At 41.4% G+C, this 17,051-nt stretch overlaps 1 protein-coding gene across 4 annotated transcripts in view; it reads right to left on the bottom strand.

Annotated features, from left to right (window-relative positions):
• Positions 1-10,860, bottom strand: part of dock6 (dedicator of cytokinesis 6) — a 30,868-nt gene extending 20,008 nt beyond the window's left edge. For all 4 annotated transcript variants that reach the window (XM_006798139.2, XM_006798140.2, XM_006798141.2 and 1 more), the window contains exons 1-14: positions 10,694-10,860; positions 9,004-9,091; positions 7,459-7,637; positions 7,183-7,251; positions 6,913-7,039; positions 6,280-6,492; positions 4,354-4,439; positions 4,167-4,233; positions 3,755-3,904; positions 2,571-2,651; positions 2,200-2,356; positions 1,502-1,632; positions 356-449; positions 78-240 (exon numbers count right to left, since the gene is read on the bottom strand). In XM_006798139.2, the coding sequence (XP_006798202.2) occupies positions 78-240; positions 356-449; positions 1,502-1,632; positions 2,200-2,356; positions 2,571-2,651; positions 3,755-3,904; positions 4,167-4,233; positions 4,354-4,439; positions 6,280-6,492; positions 6,913-7,039; positions 7,183-7,251; positions 7,459-7,637; positions 9,004-9,091; positions 10,694-10,743 (1,655 nt within the window). In that variant the 5' untranslated portion in view covers positions 10,744-10,860. The remainder of the gene's footprint in view (positions 1-77; positions 241-355; positions 450-1,501; positions 1,633-2,199; positions 2,357-2,570; positions 2,652-3,754; positions 3,905-4,166; positions 4,234-4,353; positions 4,440-6,279; positions 6,493-6,912; positions 7,040-7,182; positions 7,252-7,458; positions 7,638-9,003; positions 9,092-10,693) is intronic.
• Between the last annotated feature and the right edge of the window lie 6,191 nt (positions 10,861-17,051).

Below are 17,051 nucleotides of genomic sequence, written 5' to 3'. Positions count from 1 at the left end.
TTAATAGGTAAACTTACTATAAAGCAAACATACACAGTGTGTTCTTATGTGTGTGCCTTTGTAAGATGAACGCTCACCTATAGGTAGTGTGCGGTGTGTGTACTTGGCGGGCGGGGAACTCCAGCACCTCTTTGGTTGGTCGAACACGCAGGTCTGGATATGGCTTCACATGAAGCAGCTCTGGTGAGAGGCAGTAATGAGGCAAGTCTGGAGCTGGAGAGATATCGATCTTCAACTGGGCTGAGAGGCAAATCAGGTCGGGGATTAAAACAGAGACATATAAACAGTGCATCTAAAATCACCCATGAAGCTTTGGATGAACCTTTCCTAGACAACAGGAATGTGTTGGGTTTACCTGTGACAGGCCTCAGGCGGCGCAGAACAGAGGACGGTCTGCGCATATCTGCAAGATACTTGTAAAGGTCTTCATCGCTCAGCCTATCCCCCTCCTTGGTAAACAAAAGAGCAGAGTGTGTTCTCTATAAAACTGTTTACATTTTATTTGAAAAGCATTTTTTGATCATCCCTCTTATATTTTAAAAAATCCATATATTTAGGACAGGTCAGCATCTTTGTTCGGTTCAGTCTTATCCTAAAAGTGGACACTGGGGAGGGAGTTAAATGCAGTCAGGTTTAGAAGAATGACCAGAGCACTGACAATTTAAGTGGACTGCCATGATTAAGAGGGTGTGCTAGAAACATGTTGCAGTGAGAGGAGTATGTCACATAGCGGACACGCTCACAGGCTTTGTTTCATTTGTCTCTACTAAATTAAAAAGAGTAAAAACAGGCTGCAGTTTTTCACTTTTATGAAAACTAACATTTTTAAGGGAAAGGCTTTTTGACAATTGACTTTAATAAATCACACCACCTTCATGGATTTTACTAGGATAACATATAGCATATAAGTGGTCTGAAAAACCCATCGTTTGAAAGAAATGCACTCTTGATTCACAGTTACATAAAAAGGGATGTCTGCATAGACTGTGCTTTCACAACAATTCACTGATAACTATGGTGCAACAGCTCAGAGAGCATAATCTTTTTTTTTAAAGATTAATAATTAAATGGACAGTATTGCCCCAAGGTAATACTGTCCATTGGCAGAAAAAGGCAGAAAGGCAGAAAAAGTAGTTTTAAAGCACTGGGGCTATTTATTTATTTATTTATTATTTATTTATTCCCATGTCTTTTATTAGATACTGTTAATTTCATACTATTAATTCTATTTATATAGTAGCAATTCACAAGACAATAACTTTCTCTGGACACTTGACATTATTTAAAGTAACAATGTGACAATAATATATAGGGAATTCCACTGATTACATTTAAATAAGTCCTTGTTGACAGTAGAAAGAAAAATGAAACTCTACTTTTTATGCAGTTATTTATTATGTCTCACCTTTTGTTTCTATAGTGATATTCAACTACCCCATTAAAATAATGGGTAGTTTACCTCACTGTAAGGACAGATCTACACATGTGCACTACTAAATACCTGCTTGAAGAAGTTGGTAACGGTGAGTGTTGCAGGACGGAAAGTGGCAAAGTTACACATGTCATCACCGATGCTCATCCGCTCGAACCCCTTCTTCTTTCTCTCGTTCCACGTTCCATGACCTTTTCGCTCTAGCAGTGACCCAAAGGTGTGTATTATAGGGACAGGAGACATTTGTTACTGTAATTAGGCAAATGGTCTGCATACAGTGATCAGCCACAACATTAACACCAGCTGCCTGATATTGTGTAGGTCCATTCCAGGTGCTAAAATAGCTCTGACCTGGAAACACGACCTCTGATTGTGTTTTGTGGTTTCCGAATCCAGGAAGTTAGCAGTGGACCCTGTGAGATTTGGAGTGTGGGGCCTTTGGACCAGTGACGATGCATTCCACATATGCACAGTGCAGAAACTACGGCAATATTTTGGGATTTTTAAGTTCCTCAAGCAATTCCCGAGCATTTTTTCTTTTATAAGGCACACTGGCAAGCTGCGAGACGCTGCTGACATTGCAACAGTGTTTAAGTGGACAGTACACATCACACTAACATCTACACGAATGTTAGGTTTCCCAGCATCATGTTCCATTCTACCACGGTGAGGCTCCTGTCAGTAGTTTTAATGTTGTGGCTCATCAGTGTATGTGCACATGTGAAATTATGCTTGAAATATATGTATATGTATATAATCAGTAGTACCAGAATCAGAGTCTGGGTCAGACCGATCCAGACCTCCCACACTGCTGACGATGTTGAGAAGGTGAATGGCCGTCCAGGCAAAAGGCATGCGAAAACGGCCGAGACGCGTGCATGACTGCTCTGCCTGAAGGCGCAACTTCTCTAGCTTCTCCTTGTGCTGCAGTGGAACAAAATAGGATCTGAAAAGATACTGAACAGCCTAAAACATCTGCAAGAGCCAGTATTGGCTTACCAAAGACGACAGTAAATATTGCAGCCACCCTGACAAAATTGAGTAATTCTTGTGACTAGACAGTAAGAGGGTCCCACGTGCATGGCGGCTGCAAGCTCTGAGCATTGCAACAGTTTAAAGAACATTTTGGCTCCATTACCTTAGACGAATCGGATTCTTTCATAACCATGTAGGGCTCACAGCATTCACTAATATCTCCTTGTTGAAGGACTTTTTCAAGCTGAAAAACACATGCAAATGCACTTTTAACTCACTGAGAGCAATTATGTGATTTAAAGTAATATTTGTTGTTGATGTTCAGCGCTGTGAATAAGTATTTGCACTCTTCTTCTGATTTTTTAGTCTTTTTGCATAATTGCCAAACATGTTTCAAATCATCAAATGAATTTTAAAATTACACAAAAATAACCTGAGTAAATACAAAATGCAGTTTTGTATTTAGTTTTTTAGCCACACCCAAGTGGCCAGCCCATTCTACAGACCTGATTACTGTTAGGCGTGCTGAATCAAGAAATCACTTAAATAAAACCTGTATGACCAGGTGAAGCAGGCTAAAAGATCTTAAAATGCATTAATGGAGGATGAGGTCCAGGAAGTCACAAAAGAACTCAGAAAAACATCTGAAGAACTCTAAGCTTCACTTGTCTCAATTAAGGTCAGAGTTCATGATTCGACAGTAAGAAAGAGACTAGGCAAAAATGGCACCCATTGTAGAGTTCCAGAGTCAATACCACCACTGACCAAAGAGAACACAAAGGCTCATCTCATACTTGCCAAAAAGCTTCGCAATGATCCCCAAAACCTTTAGGAAAATTCTGTGGACTGATGAGACAAAAGCTGAACTTACTGGAAGGCTTGAACCCTGTTACATGTGGCATAAAACCAAAACAGCATTTCATAAATGTGCATAATCCAAATGGTAAGCTGTTCGTGGTCAAAAACCCTACAATGTGGCTGAATTAAAACAATTGTGCAAAAAATAGCAAGCCAGAATTCCTTCACGGCGACATGAAAGACTCACTGCCAGTTATGGCAAATCCTTGAATGCAGTTCTTGCTATCTTGGGTGGCAGAACCAGCTATTAGGTTTAAGGGGCAATTATTTTCTCACACAGGGCCAAGCAGGTTTGGATGGCTGTTTACCCTTAATAAATGAAACTATCATTTAAAATCTGCATTTTTATTTACTCGATTTATCTTTGTCTAATATTAAAATTAGTTTGAAGATCTGAAACATCCAATTGTGACAAATATGCCAAAAACTAAGAAACAAATCAAATGCATTTTCCCAGCACTGTACATGTGTAGTTGAGTTTTTCAGTACCTTAATGACCAGGAAAATGTCAGGAGAAGGGTATGTGATGGAGAAAATGGCGGAACGAGCCAATGTAGATATGGCGACGTGAGGTGTATGGGGTTTTAGGAGTCCTTTCATCTGATCCGAGTTAAGGTCAAAGTAGAAATTCTCAGAGATCTGTTGGGAGGAAAGATAAGCGGGAATCAGAGGAGGCAGGGGAAGGAAAGATGATAATGGAAATGCACGTCAAGGGATGCTAATTCAGTTTTGACTCAGTGATCTAAACCGCAAGACCACTTAGGCCTCTTTGAGAAGAGGGAAATTAAATTAGTGAAGTATGAGCTCAGCATTATGTAAGTGGTTTTACAGAGTGAAACATTGAAAGAAGACTCATTATGCCAAATAAGAACTAATCAAATGGAACAAAAAGAAATAAAACCTTTTTCTTTTCCTTGATGTCATAAAGGGCAAGTGTTCCAAATATTGGCTCGATTTCTATTTCAAACCTGAAAAACATACAAAATAAACAATGTCAAATAAGGAGTGCATTGGGGTATTTGTAATAAATATAATAACCAGAGCATGAAGATACAAATGCCAGGAGCAATACTCCAAATGTTCCTTACTTCAGAGACAAACACTTGACCATGATCCTCTGGCCACAATGTTCCTTGGGCACTTCAGGAAGAGAGCATCTCTCTACTGCTTCATCCTGCCACACAGAAAGGAAAACAAGACCCCGGCATAGCATTTACACAGATGTCATGGCAACATAGTGGCAGAGAAACAGTGAAGTGTACACATACATAAAAAAAAAGGATGAGTGAGAAAAGGAGAACACTGAGGGAAGGAAAGCAAACAGTTCTCCTGAAGTGGCTGGATTTGCAGACATTATGGACATTCGCTTTATGGGAACATTCAATAGCTCTGAGCTGAACAAATGGCAACGGCATTTATAAACTCTGCTGCCAGTCTTCTGCTCCCTGCAGCTTTAGCTCTGTGTGGTCAGTGCTTTTCTTTTAGATGTCTGGTTTGCCTTCAATTCGTAGCACTGTTTAGTTAGGAGTGGAAATGATAAATACAGTTTTGTTGTCACTGACTAAAAGAGGTGCTTACTTTTTAATTTTAGCGTGCATGTCAGTAATGCCTTTTTTTAAACACCAATGAAGTCTTGTTGGTCTATCTAACCAGCCCACATAATGACCGGTTTGACCAAAGCAACGTTACTAGCTATGGAGTTAATTTCTGTCCACCAGAAATCATGGTTGAATCAGTGCTGAATGTCTTGCGCAAGTCTCTCCCACAGCCACGATACTAGTTCTAGACTCCATGTAGGTGGAAAATCAGCAATATCACCATTTACACAGCTCCAAGTTCCTTCAGTACTTCCAGTGTGCTGCTAGTCTAAGCTGTTGCACTTAATTCATTACACAACTAGCCTACAGAAACGCTGCACTTAAGATCGATAATTCCAAAATCTATTTTTTGATAACAGAATAATTAGATCGTGGGCTGTTTCAAGGTTCTCACAGGGTGAACCATAAGAGAGAAACAACTCTCAGGGTACATCCACACTAAGAAGTTTTAGTTTTAAACTTTTACAACATTTATGCCTAACGCCGGCACTGATAAGACATTTTAGAACCACTAAAAAGAGACTTTTAGAAATGCTGCTGACCCAGATTTAGTTCAAAAACTCCAGCATTGTGTTTCAGCCAAAATGAGCAAAGTGAGCTTTCAGAATCAAACGATACAGACGCTTATGTTTGCTTCCTGCTGATGTCTTATATCTCACACAAAAAAAACTAAAACATTAGCTTGCTCATATAGCTTTTTTGATTTCATCCTTCTTATGAGCATACTCTTTTTTTCCCTCCACTGTTATAGCTTCCTCTGACAATGCTCCCAGTATTGCTCTAACATGTTGCTATATTTGCTCTGTGGCAATCCCCAATTTGAATTTTCATCTCCATGACGGCCTCATATTTGTGTCTGACTTTCATCTACAGTTACAACTCATCATGGCTCCATGCAGAGAAATCAGCACTGTGGAAATTGCTCTGTGTGCCAAAATACTACACTAATGGGTAATACTCATACAATCATGGATATTTATTGCCACAAAATTTATAATAGAATGTTTCTCACCAGGAAACTGTGACCCGGAGTGATAAGCATTCATTATCAGTGTGATGTGTTTCCTCTAAACAGAGTAAACCTAAAGCTTCTCTCAGCTGTTCTCTTATTCACAAGGGGTTACCACAGTAGATGCATCTGCATATTTGATTTGGCACAGACTTTTTTATGATGGATTCCCTCAAATAACCCCAGGGATATGAGTCTCCTCCTGGTTTTAACCCAGGATCTTATGCATATTATACATGTGTTAACCACTACACTATGGAGCATGTAAGCCAAACCCTACGTTGACAGTATAGATGCTGAATAACTCTTATTTAAACTAAATTTGTGATCATAGCTATAAATCATGATCATTTTTAATTTAAACTTAAACCACAACAGAGTCAGATATAAGAGGATCAAATACAAACCTCATCAGGGGGAGGGAACAGGCCAAGCAGGTCATTGTGGCGCCCCTGCTGTCGTGCCTCGGTATTGCGGTGGTCCATGTCCTCTGCAGCCGTTTGTTCCAGCACAGTTGGCAAGAGAGCGTCTGGAGACGAATTCTTCAGGTCAAAGATGCTGGAGGCCCAGCTGCCGCGAGGAGTCTCATCGATGCTGACTGACCGCCGCTTTGCGTCATCCTGAACCACACAAGATTGAGAGGTGAGGTCATGTGTTTTTCTGTTTGATTTTTTCCCCCTTCCAGGCAAAGATGTGTTACAAGAATTACAATGCTACATATCCCATTACCCATCTGATATGACTCATGTGGGGAAAATGTAATAGATAATGGATAAGGCACTTATCCATTAGTCATTCTTCATATAATTAGCTTGTTGACCAGAATACAACTCATACTGCCTTTCTCTGTGATAATGAGACACCCAGCAATCTGGCAACTCTGTCTTTTAGCCTGTGTATTAAATGACAGCACTTTTAGTGTGTGACAGCTGGAAAACTTTTACTCCCGGCAATACTAAAACATGTTTCACGAACCTAACCTCACTGAACGCACATCAGCATTTAAGATTACAGGGTCTTTGAACATTGCAGTCGTCTACCTGGTCTTCCTGGCGCTCAGCTGCAGCAGCCTCATCCAGTTCAAAGGTCTGTTTGACCAGTCCTCGTTGCCTCTCCCTCTGCCGCTCAGAGTTGTGAGGGGTGTATGTGGTGCTGTAGAGCTGATATCTGCAAAAGAAGAAGAGTTGTCCAACTAATAATGTAACTGTCAATCACATGTGGAGTGAACACAGAAATGTGGCGCACATTATTACAAAATAGATGAAACGCATACTGTAGGTTAATTTAGCTGACACCCCTACACCACTTACTTTCTTTGAATGACAAGCCAGTCATCTGTGTAGACAGCCAAGGCATCTCTCACTCTGGAATCCAGCGAGCTACATAGAAAAACACATGAATAATTGAGCAAAGCATGCTTTTAATATTTATGTTCACAGAGAGAAGGCTTTGTTCCTATCTGTAGTGATGTTTATCCATTACAGTGATATTAAAGCTCTGCTTGTGTAGTAATGTCAAGACCATAAATGGGACTTGAGAGTTTAGTATGAGGATTGTGCTGGCCATTAGCAGACTAGCGGACTTACTCCTCTTCCTCAGGCAGTGGGGGCTCCAGTGTATTGCAGTCTTTGTCCAGGTGGAGGAGCTCCAGGTCATCTGACGGGAACTCCATTAGCTGCTTGAGAGGACCGGGCTCCACCCCGGGAGCATGACTGCTCACATACTCCTCAAAGTCCACCGGCTCAACCACCTCCGTCAGTGGAAGCTGTCAGTCAGCATTAAACTATTATGTACATATTACTATGATGTGCCCCCAATTTCTAGCATTACCACTTTAATACAAACTCACAGAAAAGGTAAACATGTGAAAGCAATGGTTATATTTTATTTAAGTGGCATTCACAGGAAAAAAAATCAGCTTCTGGGGAGTTATTACATTTTTATTGGCATTTTTCACTAAATTCATCATGTCAGAGACTTCAATGCATTCTTGCTTCTTATATTTACTCTTGGATCAGAGTAGCTTTGGTTGATTAACCATTCAAAATAATCCAGGTTTATTTACTATTGGACCTTATTAAACTTATTGAGTTCATCCTCTGTCGGAAACAACCTTATAGCTCTCTTCTCCCTTTTAATTCAACTGTTTTCCTGACTGACTGTCGCACCCAAACAAAAGGTTTAACCAGCACATGGGTAGGGCTTCTGTGTTCGCAGCCAAAGCATGTTTGAGAAGACCCCATTAGGAGTATCCCAAATTATTAATGACATAGAGATACAACAGCAAAAACCAAGGTTCTGAAACCAAACAATAAAACGCAGTGCAAGAGATTACTTTCACAAATGCTGATCTGATTATTTAAAACTAGCCATGTTTAATATGGGAACCCACTATGACAGAAATGACAGAAAAATATAAAAGATCCACACACGGTTGGTAAACAAAAACTTCCTGTACCACATATATATCTCTATATATCTCTATGCACGCTAAAAAGAAAGAAAAATACTATGTCTAAACAAGGTTATCCATTTCTTTTACAGTTTTGGTTTTCACTTCTCAATTTTGAACAAGGCATGTACTTTCTTTTTTATCTGTTTAATCAAAAGCAGAATCCCCCACAGGAACTACTGCTACAGCCCCTTTCTAAATGGAAAAAAACATTGTTGTCATCTTTTTTTTTTCATATGGCCCAATTCACTGCAAGTGAAAAAATAAGGCTCTACTCCACAACCTATGTCTACCAGACTGTCTGTTAGAAGATCACAGAGAATCCTACATTTCTTCTGGGCTAATTAGAAACCATACTGGCATGTTTATAACAAGACAAAGGACAATTTCCAAGACAAATCACCTGATATAACCATCCCTTCTTCTATTCTTAAGCGTTCATGGTGAGACCTTGCCTAACTGTAGAACAACACAGCTGAGTGAGAGCAGGTATGCTTGCTTCAAAGCCACTTGCTGTGAACACTAATTAAAAATGCAATCACCTAAGTAACATCTTCCTCCTTGTATCTAAACTCAGTACTCATTTACAAAGTTACACCCATCCATTTCTGGCCTGACTAATTTGAGCTTCAGAGCTGCCGGGCAGTAACTCTGAGAGGTTAAACACAGGGTGACTCACAGGGTGGTGCGCACCTCCTCGTTTCTTCGACAACTGAGGTGAGCCATAGTCTCTGGACACTTGTTTTCTGACCTCTGCAGCAACCGTCCTGAGCAATAGAAAGGATTGTAGGTTAGAAATTAAACATGGGTGCAAATAACAAAATCAAAATCCAATTAAATGTAAGAGGTCATTTACATTTATTTATTTATTTTTACTTAAAAAAAAAATATTTACATTTAACAGCTTAAGTGTCTACAACTATTCAGGAAGTGAGGTCTGCACTTTCTCAAATCCTACCCCCCCCCCCCACAGAATCTGTGAACCCCTTATCACCGTTTTCATCTCCTGGTACTAGTAGCAATGCTGGGGCAGCAGCTGTTCTGAAAAGGGACCCGATCCAATCTCACAGAGCAGGCACAGAGCCAGAGCTCTGTCCCTGGCCTTTATGAACTAACGGCAAAGGGAGGCTTAAAGACAGACAAAGCGAGGGAAGGAAAAAAAAACAATCCTTTCCCAGAGACAGCAAGCAGCTGGTCCTCTAGAACCACATGTCTGTTTCTTTCATATACACAGCTGCAAAGGCTTCAACATTTCTGCTGTGATTACATTGCTAAGGTTCATGTCATACATCAATCAAATCCACAAGGACTCCTTAAGACTAGTGACCTCCACTTCCATCTCCAATACAGAGCTAAGATCTCCTTGTGATGACAAATCAGGATGCATTTCTTTCAGGTTGAACTTTTAAGAACTAGTACTACATTACTGGCAATCTGGAAAGAGTTTCTGCAGCTTCTCTGCACACCTCCATTTAAAACAGGAAAAAGGAACATTATCAACTGCAAAGTCAACAGCCAGAACACCCCTTCCCACCCTTTCCTGCATCCGGCGCTAAACAATGCTCTTGGTCCCACTAAAAAGTCGGGATTTTAGGAATGGGGTGGGCGACTGAGAATTCCTCTTTAGGATGTGTTATAGAGAAATTATACACTTACATCAGAATGTAGCATCATGTTTATTTCTTGATGAAACAGACTATAAAATGAACTGATTGAAGCTGAGGTGAATAGCTAGGGAGGGGGACACTTCCCTACCAACACCTCCACACACCCACACAAGCTTTGGTGCAGTTGTTATTCAAACACTCAGGTGACAGGTGTGACGACTTTTGGCAATTTTACCTGGAATGTGATCACCATATATTCAGTGTGATGAAACAGTGCATTTCCAACGCATGCAGCACCACTTTTAACGGAGAGGCAGAACCAGTTTACAACGTGTAGAAACAGGTTACTAATATATTCCCACAAGGCGAAGTCTTTCTCTTATTATTACGCCGAAACAAATACTCCCACTTAAAGAACACACCTTAATAGCAGAGCAGCCTTTGGCTCGGCGCTGTTTTACTTAAGTAGCCCAATCATTGTTGACAACAAAGCTCTTACGATGCTACGACAACGTGTAGAAAACAGGTTATTAAACTCGCAAAAGTGCAAGACACCCATTAAAAAAGCGCAAACTACGTGACTAAACCCCTTTCTTGTGGTATTAAGCTACAGGTGTGTTTATACCAAGCGGTTTATGCTTTGTGATACCTTACAAATCCTAGCTTAGTGGCTATATGCACCGTCTCTCCTGCAGGTCATTCTCAAGCAAAGCGAGCGGCAGTGTAGTAGCCGTTAAACAATAACTTCTGTCACTGTCTCACCGGTTGATTTTATGAGCAAAAGCCCTCCTTTCGCTCGGAGTCGATGACATTTCTCGTCCCCATGTAAGGAAAAGTCTTCGAATAAAAACTGAAAGTGGTCTGCTCCTCTCGAGGTTTCGCTCTGTCCCGCTTGTGCAGGGATGCGGACTCTCAGACCGCTTCCTTCTCCACGCTGGGACCGGGCAGGAATCCCTACTTGTTCCTCCTAGCGGTCGGGAGCTGAACCGCGGGAGCTGTAAAGCATACCTATACTACATCCGGTATTATCTAAAAATAAAACTCCATCGTCTTTCCTTATTGGTTTTTCGATTAAAATAAAAAGAGTTACAACACTACGTTTACAGTATACATAACCAATAACCTTTTTTTAAACACGTAAGAACTTTTAACATTACAAAATCTGCGCCTTTAAAATTGTACAATGCTGTGAAAAAATCACTTTACGTCCGGCCTCACTATCCTTCCGCGTCAGTTTGACCACTTTGCACAAAAAGGCTATCATGTCCACCATCTGCTAAGGCAGAAATCTCACCTGACCGGTTTAGAGCGACCTGTTCATGCCGCATATCCACCTCGGTTTAGGTTTCATTGGTTTCATTTCTGTTTAAAATTTAGGAAGTGGACCAAAAACATTTCAAGTCCTGTTACTTTCACAAAGAAGGTTTTCTGATAACATGACTTTGACCGTCATTAATAACTAGGTGGAAAAGGGCTCGCTGTTTTCACTGGTTTTGTTCATTGCTGTTGTCAGGGGCGGCCACACAGTTCATGCGTCATAAAGCACTAAGCAGCATGCCAACTCAGCTTGCTCTGACCACTCAAGACAACACAGCGTGTTACACCTGCAGTAAACCAGCAGATGGGGCTGTTCACCATGACTGCAGAAAGGGGAAGCCTTGCCTGGTTGGTGTTTTTTAAGATTCAATCTGTAAATTTGACCTCTGCAAGGAGACAGAAAAGGACTACAGCTTTGTTTATTGGCCGTGTTGGAAAGTCATACTGGTGAGCACAAAAATACTTACATATTTCAAAGGCAAACACCTATAAGGGAGATACTAACGATGTTTTAAGCTTACCGTTTGACCAGCTCTTTTCTCCGTCGTATTTGAACACATAAGGAATGACATTGGCCCTGACTCTCCCCTCTAATGGAGGACTTTTCAGTTTATGATAATGGCAGGTCTACATCTCCCTCCTGTCTGCCTGCCTGCAATCACCATTCCATACCCCACGCCTACTATGAGGAAATTATATAGCCAAGCTTAGTGCTGCAGCCCAACCCCGCCACCCAACTCCCCCAACTCTCACTCCTTCTACCCCACAGTTCTCCAATTCAGCACCCTGGAGAGCTGCTGCAGGTACTCGGCTGTCCTCTGCGAGATGGCTGATGAATGGCAAGAACTGTAGAGCAGAGATGTGAAAAATGGGAAGAGAAGGAATGAACCAAGGGGAAATTAACCTCGCATGACAGAAGCGTGGCTGTAGCTGAGCAAAGACAGATGTCTCTAGGATATATGTTTATGTATGCATGTAGCAGCACTCAAGAGCTGCATTAGAGCTCGCAGCAGGCATGACTCTGGCCCATAGACACTGCTAATGAAAATAAATGAAGCTCATACTCGCCATCTCTCCCTCTATGCAGGCACGCTTCCACCACAATGCCAACACTCATCTTTCATTCTCCTCTGCCCCAAGATCCAACAAATTCTAATTTATTGGACGATGGGGCTCTCTATAATTGATTCTTTTATTAATAAAAATTCTATTATCTGCCCTGCATTCATGTGTGTATTCAGCACGTCTCAGGCATAACCTGAAGAGCTACAGTAAGTATATTTCTAAATGTCTGCAACAAGCATTTCAATATGAGCTCACTTAGTATTTGTACCGTGTCTTTATGTGACATTGCAACGTCCTTGCCTGGTTGAAAACCCACCTCCTATAAGTAGGCTGAACCCATTCCTGCTTTATCCTTCAGTCCACACCTTCCCTGCCTGCTTCCTTGCCTTTCTGTTCATCGAAGGCTTTCAATCCTTAGATCGGCACTATTGTTTGTGCGCCCAGCCCCCACGGCAGTGAGAGCCCCCACCACCACCACCACCACCATCACTGTTGTGTTACCAAAGAACAAAAGAGAGAGTGTCAGACACCACCCACTAGATCTCTTTCACACCAGAGCCCCCACCTCAGTTCCAGATGGGGTTGCCTTTTTTTCAGGGTCTCTCTCAACCCCAAGAGTCCTCCAAAATGGAGCCCCTCCTCCCCTCCCCTTAGAGCCAGAACTCAGCTGCCCGTCATCCACCTGCTCTGCTGCCACGCGCCCATGGCCAGGGCACGTCCCCTCTATATTCAGCCCCACCAGGGAGTCCTATTAAAATCATTAAGCACTTCTTTTTTAACTGGCGTCTGCTTCCAGAGCATCACTAGAACCAATAGAAACTGGCAAAATAACTAAAACATTCCAGAGAAAAGCTAACAAAAACCCACCAAATAACTCTTCATGACACTTTCAATGGTTATATATAATGTTTATATACATACACACACACACACACACACACACACACATATATATATATTTATGAGAATTTTATATATGTCACTAGAGACCTTGCTTGCTCAGCAGCTGCTCTTAATGCAGGGTGGAGGAATTACACCAGATGAAAATTGTCATCAATAATGCTAATCTCCATCTTATACTGGTGTGCTATACAATGGTCAGGCAGCTGCTCTCTCTTTTTTTTAAAGTTTCTTTTAAAGCATCAACATGGAGCATCCTCGGGAGACGATCTCTGCTTCAACCTCCACCCCTGTCTTGACCTCTCCCCTCCAGGGACACAGAATGGGTGCAGCAACAGGACACATCTGCTCTCAGACAGCTGTTAAGTCTCCTAATGTTGATCCTACAGTCGGCGTTGGTGCAGGGGGTAATCATTGCTGAATCACATGATATCAGCTTAATTACTACCCCAAAAAACACACAATCCAGAATTTCCTGGCAGTCAACTTATCCAGAGGGCATAATAAAAAGAAATAATAGCAAATTTGCTAACAACACAAACATTATTCCATAGTTATGCGCTAATATAATCTAGTGAATCAGTTGTATATTTCTTTAACACCACCCTGTAAATATGAGCAGCCACATTTTCTCCTCTGCCTACATTACATGCATGAATGCATGTGAGCCTGTCACTCACTAACCAAGATTTATGGAAATATCCATCCAAGCTCTAGTCAGAGCGGTGCACAGAGTGCACACTGCTATGACAGTGCAGCCATATTTGAATACATGCAGATATATGCCTGTATGTTTGAGTCGTTTAAAGCCTTTGCTTTGGTCTTTTTTATAGTTTCTGTGCTGCAGGAAATGGCTAAAACATCTCCATATACCCATCCCACCACCATCCTCTACTCCCTAAGGGTTCAAGCACCAAAATCAATTGAAAGAAAGAAGAGTGTACTGTGGTCCTCCCCCTACATCTGTCAGGGAGGGAAAGCAGGAGGGGCCACACTTATGGGCCATACAGGAGAACAATATCAGTCCATCTGTCACAAACCGTTTCATCTCTGATGGGGTGAAATATAGCTCGCAAATACATCTACTTCTATATCATCTATGTGTATTAGCTTACTGTTGTCCAAGCCTCCACCAATTCCCAGAAGCGCATGCAGTGGCTTTTTGTCTCATATTACTTTCCTCCCACCAGCCAGCACTCTCCAGCCACCTTGCAAATTATGCTTTTAAGCCAAACAGAATGTTAAAAGAAATTGTTGCACTTTACACGCTGAAGCAGTTAATGAAAATGGAAGACGACCAAGCAACAAAATTTACATGTAAAAAGTTCCGGAATAAAAGTACAGAGCAGCAAATCTGAAAGCTTAATGAAAGCCAAAGCACACATTGTATTTGGAGAAAATACTGGAGAGCAAAAAGTAAGATGCAATCTGCTAATAACCAGAGTGCTCATTCATATTCAAATGGCGCTGCTGCTGTATTTGGAGGATGGGTGTGGCCGGCTGATTCTTCTTGCCTCCTGAGCTGTCGCGGCTTTGTGACGTCCACGATGCCATTTGCTCTATCAGATTATGCTATCAGATTGGTCATTGTTCAACACGGAGGACAAAAATGTCAAACCCTAAACAAAGCCAATCAAAGTCTACAGTGCTGCACACTAATTGCCAAGAAAAACACTAGGTATCCCAGTGATCCGGTAAGCTGTAGGAACAGCACAAAATGGCCTGACTGTTTACTGGAGAGAGGAACGAAAAGAAAAAAAAAATCCCCAAGAGCCATCATGCATCTCTCTCAGCAGCAGGTAGAGCTGCAATCTCAGTCATTTATATTTAATTTCATAAGAGTTTCCGGCCAGACTAATGTGCTATTGATTTCAAGTCTCCTATTACTGAAAAGGGGACGGACTGTGAGGGGGAGAAAGCTGGACTACAGGGAGTAAAAGCCAGAGACTGAAAGAGGAGAGGAGGAAAAGAAGACAGTATAGGGGGAAGAAATAGAGTGCACTGGCTACACAAGCTTTTCTAGGAAACATTATAATATCCAATTTGGAAAGCCTATGTTATCTATCTAATAATCGACTTTCCCTCTGTTGAGTAAACACCACAACAAAGTGTACATGAAAGCACAATAAGTAGATTCCAGGATGAGGGAGGATAGCTGTTTACAGTATTTACCGTTCATTGTAAGTCGAGGCATTTGCAGAGTAAATAAAGCTAAAAACACCTCAGCTCGACAGAACGGGCACGCTCGCACCTCCTCTGTTGCTGTTGTGCCACATGTATGATTTTTCCTCCATGTCAGATAGAAATGGAGCAGCAGGAACTGAGGCGAGAAAAGAAACAAAGAGAATGTCTAAGAGCTTTGTGTATTTAAGGTCTCTCCCCAGATACCACCTCAGACAGGACAAAATGAAAGATTCATAAGCATGGCTTTATATTTAAAAAGGTTTTGAGTAATACATGGTCTCACTAAAGGAGGTTAGTCCCTCCTCAAACCCACATGAATTCACATCAGTAGCAGCAATAATGTTATGATTAGCAGATAATCACAGGGACAAGCATATGTGCGATATTTCCTTTAATCAAATGATAAAAATGTGGAACAGTTACATTGTCTAAAGAGGTTAAACGCATCACCTACACTTAATACAAACAAAAGACAGATACTGTACACCGAGAATTAAAAAGGCACATGGAAAGCAGAATATAATACATAAATAAAAAAAATGACAAGAGCGTCTACTTCAGAGACTTCCTCCCACCAGCCTGTCTACTCTAATAATAGCCCAGAGACAACACATCCAGACAGACAGAGGGAGAGAGGGATATAGAGAGAAAGAGAGGAGAGAGACAGAGAAAAAGTGCAAGAGTGAACCCATGAGGGAGACTGCAAGAAAATTGCCAAATAATACATAAAGGGTTGAATTAGGCCAGTTGCCATTATCAACAAATGTCCTTTCAAAAAGAGGCTAATTTATTTTTGGAACCTTTCCTGAAAGCAAGAACTGCTTCATTGCTGCTGCCACAGAACCCTGGACTGCCAAGAGTCAGGCCTGGTGGAGAGACCACCGAATTAACCAGACCTGAGGCTGAATCAGCCTACCCATCCCCCAGATACGCTGTCATAGTGTGACTCTCTCACTCCGCCTGTCTCCTCTCTCTCTCTCGCTCTCTCTCTCACACACACACACACACACACACACACAAACACACACACACACACAAGGCCACTACCTTACCACAGGGCAATGGCAACAGGCACTGGTTTTTGACGTAATACTGTGAGAATAAAAAAGATGAAGAACAGAAAATCCAACCTAACGAATTTAGACCTCAATTCTTCAACAAACCTATATTTACCACCCAGATGTCTAATATATAACATATTTATCACTGTATTGGCAGATCTACTGTATATATAAAAATGTATCATAAAAGATGCACCAATTTTTGCTCCTGTTGTACTTTCTAGGCTATTTGAAGAGTTAGCAGCTTCCTATGAATGCTGACGGTCTTCAGAATCAGTGTATTAATTTTATTCAGCTCTTTGGCATCAAGGTGCATTCCACAATATACAAAGAGAAAAGGACCACCCCAACAAGACTCCTAATCACCACTAGTGGAGAACCCTCAACAATAAGAAAATAATCAGTGGAATAACAAAAAGGTTTTTAAGCAAAACCAATGCTTGATCCTTTGATTCAGTAATACACAATAGGAGCTTTAAATGCCCTCTTATTCACAGAGGAGGATTCAGCTGCCGTGCTACTAACCAGGGCTCTAATGAGGGGCCACAATTAAGCCCATTTATTCACATTAAGTGTGAACTGTAAGTGGGCCT

This window comes from Neolamprologus brichardi, chromosome 4 (assembly GCF_056152115.1).
Source record: "Neolamprologus brichardi isolate AB-2024 chromosome 4, ASM5615211v1, whole genome shotgun sequence".
Classification (NCBI taxonomy): Eukaryota; Metazoa; Chordata; class Actinopteri; order Cichliformes; family Cichlidae; genus Neolamprologus; species Neolamprologus brichardi.
Note: the sequence above shows the minus strand (reverse complement) of the source record. Positions and strands in the feature narration are given on the sequence as shown.